At 40.3% G+C, this 11,067-nt stretch overlaps 1 protein-coding gene across 15 annotated transcripts in view; it reads left to right on the plus strand.

Moving 5' to 3' along the window:
* The window catches only part of LOC116087034 (protocadherin alpha-4), a 245,621-nt gene that overhangs the window by 36,157 nt on the left and 198,397 nt on the right, over positions 1-11,067 (plus strand). For 2 of the 15 annotated variants that reach the window (XM_031365426.1, XM_031365428.1), the window contains exon 1: positions 6,794-10,603. The exons of 9 other annotated variants lie outside the window; for them this stretch is intronic. In XM_031365426.1, coding sequence (XP_031221286.1) covers positions 10,376-10,603 — 228 coding nt within the window. In that variant the 5' untranslated portion in view covers positions 6,794-10,375. 4 more of the 15 variants (XM_031365448.1, XM_031365427.1, XM_031365429.1 and 1 more) reach the window with 4 other exon arrangements.

The raw sequence follows: 11,067 nt of genomic DNA on the forward strand, positions 1-11,067 counted from the left end.
GTGCCTTCCCTGGGCAGCAATGTGACTCTGCAGGTGTTTGTGCTGGATGAGAACGACAACGCGCCCACGCTGCTTGGGCCTTGGACACAAGGATCCGGTGGTTTAGTGAGCGAACTTGTGTCACCTTCAGTAGGTGCTGGCCAGGTGGTCACTAAAGTGCGCGCAGTAGACGCGGATTCTGGTTACAATGCCTGGCTGTCTTATGAATTGCATCCTTTAACAGGTGGAACTCGGAGCCTGTTTCGGGTAGGTCTGTACACGGGCGAGATCAGTACAACGCGTGCCCTTGAGGAGGCGGATGCACCACGCCATCGCCTATTAGTGCTGGTGAAGGACCACGGGGAGCCGGCGCTGACGGCCACAGCCACCGTGTTAGTGTCTCTGGTTGAGAATAGTCAGACTCCAAAAGCCTCTTCGCGAGCGGCAGGCGCCACCGGCCAGGAAGTTTCATTAGTGAATGTCAATGTGTACCTGATCATTGCCATCTGCGCGGTGTCCAGCCTGCTAGTTCTGACACTCATGGTATACACCGCACTGCGGTGCTCAGTGCCGCCTCCAGAGGGCGTGTGTGGGGCGGGGAAACCCGTGCTGGTGTGCTCCAGCGCGGTAGGGAGCTGGTCCCACTCACAACAGAGGAGACAGAAGGTTTGTTCTGGAGAGGGACCACCCAAAACCGACCTCATGGCCTTCAGCCCGGGTCTTCCTCCTTGTCCGGTTGTGGGTGAGCATCAGGATTTAAACGAAGATCATTGCACAAGAGTAAGTCCAAGATTTCATAATTATTTAAAATTTGTATTGTTTTTTCTATAGTTAGTTTCATATTTTCTCATTTTAAGTTTTTATTTATTGCACCGGGTTAAGCATTTTAATTTTATTATTTTCATCATAATCTTCATTTGTTTTTGATCTTATACGTAAAATGGAATTAAGCACTATTATGCACATTCTTCGATATACGGCTTTAAAAATCAAACTCAAAATTTTGTTACATTTATCCTTTTGCCACACAGTTGATATTGGCGTTAATGTTTTTCTGAGCAATTACACATGGTATTTGCATTTTTTTATTTTAGCACTAGGAGAATTATTTTGAATATATGTTTTTTCATAGGATATTTTATAGGACACAACTGGGCCATACATTTTCTCTTTGCTTTTTTTGTTCTCTCTCTCTCTCTCTCTCTCTCTCTCTCTCTCTCTCTGTGTGTGTGTGTGTGTGTGTGTGTGTGTTTGTGTATGTACTTAAGATGAAACCAAGGTCATGCCAGGGAAACACTCTATGAATAACCTATATAACAATATTCAATTTTATACACTTTTGAACAAATATCCATACTATATTATTTTCTGTATTCTTTCCATAGTCTTTGTTGTTCCTAGAGGAACTAGAGCTCCTTTTTAATTGTTGATTTTTGTAGCCATTTAGGGATAAACAACAGTGACTAGGTTGAGTGCCTCTGGTGGAAAGAGAATGGGCGAAGGAGATTCATACTCTTTAGTAAACTTGTTCCATTCATAGTTATCACTGAGCGCATCTCTTCATATGCTATAGTAATAGTTGGGGAAACCTTAGATTTTAATCCAATAAGCTCACATAAAGTTAATATTTCAGTGTTGGGCTCAGTGGTTGTTGGCTTGCCTAGCAGGTTCAAGGTCTTAGATTCTATGTACTGCAAGGAAAGCCACAGAGAAACAAACATAAGGTCAATGCACCTCTGTGATGTTGCAGTTCTCTTGCTTTGAATTTAGTTTAATGAACATCCTTATGGAACAAGCTTTTCTTTTCTTGTTTTGTGTAATTATTTGCACTATTCACGATTTCTCTACCCAAAAGGCAGCCATGTAATGTCTAAGTCATGAGTCTTCAGGACATTCTCTGGTGACAAATTTCACCACTGCTATGTTTATTTTTGCAGTATTGCATAAGCTGTACATCCTGTTAGTTCTCTGTTTTGAGTCTACAAGATTTAGAATATAAATAATATTATCTGTCATACAGAAAAAATATAAAAACATTTTTAAGTAGATACTTCTTCTAAGGTGCCTATAATAGTATTTGCCAAATAGTAGCCGCTTAATTATTATGAATTCCATGTCATTTTCATTTATGTGAATTATTCGTTGTTGTTTTCACTCTGAAGAAGCCAGTATTACTGAATTATTCTGAGCTACTACTGACATTTTAGTGGAAGGCATTATTTTGAAAACAATTATTGTTCAGTGTTAACTGTTGTAGACTTTAGCAATAGAAAAGCTTTTGGATTTAAAAGACATTCAAGACATAGAAGTGATTCCCAAAGAAAGTTTTAACTTTCTGTGTTGTGCATTTTTTCCAGAAAAACAGAGCACCCTAAAGCTCCTATTTCACATTTTCTTCCACTTTAAGAACTGCTCAGTATCAGTAAGATAGCTGAGTTGGAGTTTGTGCTTCTACTTTTATTTCATTCTTGAAATGGCATAAATCACTAATCCAGTTTTCTTTGTTCCTTACAAAGGAATTCAAAGTGATTTTAACTAATACTTGATATAACAACAAGATTTTAAAAATCTCCTAAACTCTCCTATATACTTACAAGTAATAAATTTACTTCTGGATATTCTAATCAGTAAAGAACATAATTTGTGCCAGGTGATGGTGACTCACACCTTTAATCCCAGCACTGGAGTGATTAAGGCCAGTCTATTCTACAGAGTAAGTTCCAGGATGGCCAGGCTATACAGAGAAATGTTGTCTTGAAAAACAACAGCAGCAACAACAACAGCAGCAGCAGCAACAATATTGACAATTTGTATAAATAATTATGTCTAGTAACCAGAAAATAGCTCACAAAAGTACTATGGCTATATCCACCAAGTAAAACATTTAAAAATGTATAGAACGTTTTCATTGTCCAGTACCTGTTAAAAAATTGAATCAAAACCCAACCCATGGCTTCAAATTTTTGTATAAAAATAAAGATATAATACATATAATCTGACAGTCAGAGAAAACAGTGTTATGAGTCACAAAAAGGTAAATAAGTAAATAAGTAAATCATAGTGTGACTGAATGTAACTGTCCACCTATCTCCTTAGTTGAAGGAAATGTCCAGATTAATGGTGAGTTTGGTGTTTATATAATGGAGAAGTTCCTTTGGGAGAATATTGACAATAATCAGTATTTTTGGTAAAGAAATAATGTTAAGTAAATGGATGCACAGCAAAATCCCAAGTGAATCTGAAAGCAGGGAGTATTCTACTTGGGCTGAAGGGTACGTTTCACACAGGAGAGAGTATGAGATGAGACAAGAAAAAGTATTATAAAGAGAATCTCTGGGGTAAGTATTAGAATAATGGTTTTTACTCTTCTCTAAAGTCATTTGTAAAGTATAAACATTTGAGGCAATGGTAATAAAGATGTTCATAAAGTCACCCATATGGACTAAATGAGTTCCGAAGGCAGTATAACAAAAGGGTTTGCAATCATCAAGCAGAGTGCCAATTATTAAAAAGCTGATGTAGGCAGATATCAAAATTGTGAGGCATTAGAACACACATAATTGTTTTACTTGCATCTAGGAACACTGGGGTGAAGCATTTAAGGGAACTACACTTGTTAAACTAACTCTCAAAAGATAAAATACGCAAAGACTTAAAGAATTGTGGAAAATGTAGATGGCTCAGCACCAATATTTAGCTGATGAAATGGGTTTATAGTATGGAGAAAGAAATAACCTACATGATATTGAAGACAGAAAACAAGCATGTAATCATAAAAACAAGGTTTTTGGTGGAAAGAGTAAATAAACATGAGACCCATGAACTCCTACAATGGAACATATAAATCTTATAAAAGGTAATTCACAATACTTGTTTTTAAGAAGTGACTTTAATACATTATCTTGTCTCAAAGATTCCCAAACTTTCTATATCTCTATCCAATAATAGTATATGAAATTTGTTTATCACTTTGCCTTCTTGACATTAAAATTATTTAACTAAGTTTGTCTTAAATTAAAGAGATCCTTTTAGGTTTGCTTGTATATTAAAACAGTGTAGAAAAAAGTTTTTTTTTTTAATACTCAAAGCAAAAATTATAGTCAAATTAAATATTTAAAAGCTGTTAAGTACTCAAGAATACCATGAAGAAGCATGAGAAATGTTGCTTTACATGTTGACAACAAAGAACAAAATTTCAATTTAAAATACACTTTTCAATGCATAACTGTAAATTTTGCAAATTCTACTTACTATTTGGGCCACATGATGTCGCTCTTAGCCACTAAATGGTCACAAAGCGAGGCCATTCATTTTCCATTAGAAAGATTCCACTGGGCTTCACTCTTCGCTTGCTCCACCATGGCCAGCATCTCGGTACTGGAATGAAGGAATAAAAAGCCTTCGGAGTCTGAAATAACTGTCGCGAATGAGAATCAAACGTCAGTAATTTGAAATGGTAAACCTGAGAGGATACAATTGGAAGAGCCAACAACTATCCCTGCTCCTGATAATTGTGGCAGCCTGGGAGGCAGGGAGCGGCCAGCTCCACTACTCCATCCCAGAGGAGGCCAAACACGGCACCTTCGTGGGTCGCATCGCGCAGGACCTGGGGCTGGAGCTGGCGGAGCTGGTGCCCCGCCTGTTCAGGGTGGCGTCCAAGGACCGCGGGGACCTTCTGGAGGTAAATCTGCAGAATGGCATTTTGTTTGTGAATTCTCGGATCGACCGAGAGGAGCTGTGCGGGCGGAGCATGGAGTGTAGCATCCACCTGGAGGTGATCGTGGACAGGCCGCTGCAGATTTTCCACGTAGAGATAGAGGTGAGGGACATTAATGACAACCCTCCCACGTTCCCAACGACACAAAAGACTCTGTTTATCCTCGAGTCCAGACTGCTTGACTCGCGGTTTCCACTAGAGGGCGCGTCAGATGCAGATGTGGGTTCCAATGCTCTGCTGACTTACAGACTGAGCACCAATGAACATTTCTCTCTGGATGTACCACCCAACCACGAGCAAGTGAAGCCTCTTGGGCTCGTTTTGCGGAAACCTTTAGACAGAGAAGAAGCTGCAGAGATGCGCTTATTGCTCACGGCCACCGACGGAGGCAAACCGGAGCTAACCGGCACGGTTCAATTACTCATCACCGTCCTGGATGTCAATGACAACGCTCCAGTTTTTGATAGATCTCTCTATACCGTGAAATTACCAGAAAACGTTCCAAATGGAACACTGGTAATCAAAGTCAATGCCTCAGATTTGGACGAAGGTGTGAATGGGGAAGTTATGTACTCGTTTTCTAGTGATGTTTCTTCAGATATAAAATCCAAGTTTCACATGGACGCTGTGAGTGGAGAGATTACAGTTATAGGAATTATTGATTTCGAAGAGAGTAAAGCTTACAAGATTCCATTAGAGGCACGTGATAAAGGTTTCCCACAACTGCCTGGACACTGTACCGTTCTCGTGGAAGTTGTAGATGCTAACGACAATGCTCCACAGTTGACTGTTAGTTCCTTGTCTCTCCCGGTGTCTGAAGACAGTCAACCTGGGAGAGTTGTCACTTTAATTAGCGTATTTGATCGTGATTCTGGTGCGAACGGGCAGGTGACCTGCTCTCTGACTCCTCACATTCCCTTCAAGCTAGTGTCCACTTTCAAGAATTACTATTCACTTGTGCTGGACAGCGCTCTGGACCGAGAGACCATCTCTAACTACATCGTGGTTGTGACTGCCCGCGACGGGGGCTCACCTTCCCTGTCGGCTACGGCCAGCGTGTCCGTGGAGGTGGCTGATGTGAACGACAATGCTCCAGTGTTCGCGCAACCCGAATACACGGTGTTCGTGAAGGAGAACAACCCGCCTGGAGCGCACATCTTCACGGTGTCGGCGGTGGACGCGGACGCGCAGGAGAATGCCCTGGTGTCCTACTCGCTGGTGGAGCGGAGGGTGGGCGAGCGCTTGCTGTCGAGCTATGTGTCTGTGCACGCGGAGAACGGCAAGGTGTTCGCTCTGCAGCCTCTGGACCACGAGGAGCTGGAGCTACTTCAGTTCCAGGTGAGCGCGAGGGATGCTGGTGTGCCTTCCCTGGGCAGCAATGTGACTCTGCAGGTGTTTGTGCTGGATGAGAACGACAATGCGCCCACATTGCTGGGGCCTTTGGCTAACAGAGCTGGTGGCACAATGAATGAAGTAGTATCTCGGGCTTTGGTGCCTGGCCAGGTTGTGGCGAAAGTGCGGGCAGTAGACGAGGACTCTGGCTACAATGCGTGGTTGTCCTATGAGCTGCAGCCGGCTGCGGGTGGAGTTCGTAGTCCCTTCCGTGTTGGCCTGTACACAGGAGAAATCAGCACGACGCGTGCACTGGAGGAGACAGATGCATTACGTCAGTGCTTGTTAGTGTTGGTGAAGGATCACGGAGAGCCTTCTCTGACTGCCACAGCCACGGTGTTGCTTTCTCTGGTAGACAGTGGCCAAACACAGAAGGTGTCATCTAAGGTGTCAGCCGGAGCCTCCAGCGTGGATCAGGGGCTGGTGGATGTCAACGTGTACCTGATCATTGCCATCTGCGCGGTTTCCAGCCTGTTAGTGCTCACCCTGTTGCTGTACACAGCGCTGCGCTGTTCAGCGACTCCCACTGATGGAGCCTGTGCTCCTGGGAAGCCCATGCTGGTGTGCTCGAGCGCGGTGGGAAGCTGGTCCTACTCGCAGCAGAGGCGACAGAGGGTGTGCTCTGGAGAGGGTCCGCCCAAGACGGACCTCATGGCTTTTAGCCCCAGCCTACCTCAGGGTCCCAGCTCTACAGACAACGTGAGTGTTAAATATTTTTCTTCCTAGGCGTGCAAAAAATAGTGTAGCTGTTTTTCATGATGTAACTTACTAATCGCAACACCAGGGAGATTGAGGCAGAACAGTATTTAATTTTAAGTCCAATCTGGCTTATACAGGGAGTTTCAGGCCAATTTGGGTTTCTCTTTCATAAACTTGGTAATTTATGTTGGTCAGTAATATTGATAAAACCTCGCTAAGATGAATAATGTCTTTACATTCTTTACTGAGCGGATTTTCAAAATTAGGTGTTTGCATATCCAGTGTGTTATTCAATGCCTATACCTCTAGGCAAGCACTCCTAAAGAGTTCCAATGCTTATCCACATTTATAAATCCTACAGTCAATTAATTAAAATTTATATGCTGACCTAGTACTCCTTCTTTGTATTGTGCACATTCTACCACATCATAGGTTTCAACATTATTGGTTTAATTTCTTTACAAGTTGAATTATCTCCATTTCTTATTGCAAGAATTTGTATACTCCAACCATATTTGTGAAGCACTTTCTTTTTTTTAAACCTCATTTGTAGGATTGTACTTGCTATGTTCGATATAATTAATATTACTTAGAAATATAGCTCTATCAGGACTTAAGTAGTTTTTTTGGTTTGGCTTCTTGTTTGTATAGGGAATATATTCACATTCAAAATACAGAAGAGTTGACTCTAGTGTACAGTGCAAGTTATTTCCAGTTCTTACCCTGAAGTATTTACTTCTTTGAATTTTGGGAGATTTTGGTTTTTGTTTTCTATTCCAAAACTATGAATACATACACAACGTGCCTTTCTGTTTTAGAAAACTAATGACACTGAAAACCTTCTTTTCTGCATTGTTGCACTTCTCTTGCAAGGCATATATCATCTTTTGTTTCTTCATCATGCCGAGTCTCTGTATCTTACCTCACTACTCAGATGTAAATCAAGACGTATTAGTTAAGATGCTCATTGTGCATACCCGTGGTGCACAAGGTGGATCATAAAACTCATGTTATTTTTAAAATTTCAAGTATTTGTTTAGTTACCTCTGACTATCAACTTTCAAAGTTGGCTAAATTCTAATATATTCTATGAGATGATTTTTAGAATATTTTGCTCTTGTTTTCAGTATAAATAAAAGCAAATGTGCTCAACTCATGAGCAGGTCTCATAGGAGACTTAACCTTCGAGCACTACCACAAGCACACCAAATTCTGCCCCTGTTTAAAGAGTAGTCCATTTGGAGAACATTTATGATTTTTATAGTGACAATAACTAATATAGTCTTGTTGATTTTAAAATGTTTGTTTTATCTTACATGAATATACCATTTTAAAGCCTTCCTAGCTTAAATTACTTAATAAAAATTAAAGTCCATTCTTTTTTTGGACACTGCAGAACTTGACAGGAGAACCTCTTTACCACAACATCTATATTCATGAGTTATCATGGTTTTTATTTTGTTGGGAAATCATTTTGAGAGATACAAACTCTATCAGGTTTTTCTTTGCTGGCTATGGGATACATTTATTGTTTTTAAAATTCACAGAGATTCTGCAAATGAATTGTCTTTAGTGTTATTTATAGAGAGTCTTTTGTAAGTGAAATGAGGATAAATTTAATAGTTTCATAGAAAATTTCACCATTCCTCTTTTCTGTTTTACTTTCTTGTCTGTGCATTTTCAGTACACTTAACATCTGTAGCTAGTGACATATTCTTATTCCAAGCACTAAGAAGCAATTAAAATATTACATAATTATGTTTACCATATCCCCAAACATCCAGATTTTTAAGAAATCAAGTAAAAAGTCATAGGTTATGCGTTACTTAATTTTAGAATTTCAAACTATTCAGTTAGAACTACATTTATGTAAAAATTATAACCACTAAGACTTTCAATGTGATGTAACTTTTGTAGGTACTCTACAGACTGCAAATCTATAAAAGAACAACAGATTCCTTTGAAATAATCAGCAGTTTAGTGATAAGACCACTAGAGGAATTCCAATTAATTTACATCTTATTGAATGCAGTTTAAAAAATACAATGAGTTTTTGGAGAATTCTGAGGTTAACTTTGAAGGTAGCATTTTCACCGATAAAAATGAAGTAAAAGTTCTTGAACAGAGGTTTTTAGGAAGAGGGGGTGTATTTCTGTAAAATATGATTCACAGTGAAAAGTGGTCAGAGACAACATGAAGAAGACCTGATGTGAGTCTGAGGCCTTCATACGTGTCAAATAGAAAGCAAATGTGCTAGAGGCTTCGACACACACTATAACTAGGAGTTATAGCCACAGGTACAGCATTTGTGAGATATAAAAGGGGAGGGTCTAGCAAAACTAAATATTGTCTGCAAGGGAGAACCAGTAATAAAAATAAGTTTGGGGATATGTCTAAGTAAAATTGGAGAATGGTCAATGGTATAGAAATTGTGATGCTCAAATATTTAGATTTGGTGATGAGTATTGAAATTTATTTTGGAAAATCGAGACAGGGTTTCTCTGTATGGCCCTGACTGTCTTGGGTTTCCCTACATAGATCAGGCTGGCCTTAAACTCACAGCAATCCTCCTGCCTCTGCCTCCCTGTTGCTAGAATGGGAGGCATGCACCATCATCTCTATCTTTGTAGTTGTAGGTTTAAACATGCTTCAAAAGATAAACTAGTGTAAAGACGTTGACATAGAGAAGAATCTCATTAAGGAAAGAGCAAAATGTATGAAGAGGATAAAGTAATAATTTTGGAATTATGCTCATATTTTGGAGCAGAAGAAAGATCCAAATCCAACAAAGACCAGAAATTGAAATACTATTTGGATTTACAATGACTGAGAAATATATAAAGGAAAATACTGTGAGAGGCTCATTTGGTACATTACACATATATTGATAGTTGGAAAAATATGTTTTCATTTTCCAAGAATTTGTAAGCAAAATAGTTTAAAAATTTTTATGTTCACTAAAAACATCAAGAGGAAATTTGACAAGAATCCACAAGGACACACAAAAACTTAAGAAAAATTAGAATTATATGTTAATATAGAATAATGCATTTCAATGACCAGCTGCCGATGAACACATTTCTTTCACAGACAAGTGTGGAAAGAAGTTTATACTTGTGATATGCATGTCGTTTCCAGGTCATAACGCATATTACAGAGTAATATTAGTATATAACTGGTAGATCAGTATTTAAAATATTGGGAAGAAACATTTTTACTTATGAAGAGATCTCTCACTGAAATGGAATCTCTATGAAGAGAGAAGATAAACGTACATGCACTTGTAACACTAAGAATCTACTATTAAAGGATAAAAAATGAAAAGAAAATATTTATATTATGAATGAACCCAATTATTGCCCAGGTTGATATTCATTCTTTGGATTCATTACCCATTGGAGCCACATGATGTCGCTGTCCACCAAGATCTGCTTCGCTCCGATCCCAAGACTTTCTCATAGCAGTATGTCTTTTAAAAGGTGAACAATGGCGGTTGGTGCTCAACTGGATTAAAGGATTCTAGATGCCCAAGAGCTGATCTTTATATAAAGACTAGATTTTCTCAAAGAAACAAAAGGAGTACTTGACATGGTGTTTTCTCGGCGAGGAGGTCCGGATTCCCGGCGTCTGCTGCTCTCGCTTCTGCTGTTCTCAATCTGGGAGGCAGGGAGCGGCCAGCTCCATTACTCCATCCCAGAGGAGGCCAAACACGGCACCTTCGTGGGTCGCATCGCGCAGGACCTGGGGCTGGAGCTGACGGAGCTGGTGCCCCGCCTGTTCAGGGTGGCGTCCAAGGACCGCGGGGACCTTCTGGAGGTAAATCTGCAGAATGGCATTTTGTTTGTGAATTCTCGGATCGACCGGGAGGAGCTGTGCGGGCGGAGCATGGAGTGCAGTATCCACCTGGAGGTGATTGTAGACAGGCCGCTGCAAGTTTTCCATGTGGAGGTGGAGGTGAGGGACATTAACGACAATCCGCCAGTATTCTCAGTCAAAGAACAAAAGCTGCATATTTCAGAGTCCAGAATGCTAGACTCTAGGTTTCTGCTAGAGGGCGCATTCGATGCAGACATTGGAGCCAATTCAGTTGTAAGCTATAGGCTTAACTCTAATGATTACTTCACACTAATTGTGAGTTCAAAGAACGAAGAAAGTAAACAGATTGAGTTAGCTTTAAGAAAATCCTTGGACAGAGAGGATGCTCCTGAGCATAAGCTACTGCTGACAGCCACGGATGGGGGCAAACCTGAGCTCACAGGCTCTGTTCAGCTGCTGGTCAC

The sequence above is a fragment of the Mastomys coucha genome, unplaced genomic scaffold (assembly GCF_008632895.1).
Source record: "Mastomys coucha isolate ucsf_1 unplaced genomic scaffold, UCSF_Mcou_1 pScaffold13, whole genome shotgun sequence".
NCBI lineage: Eukaryota > Metazoa > Chordata > Mammalia > Rodentia > Muridae > Mastomys > Mastomys coucha.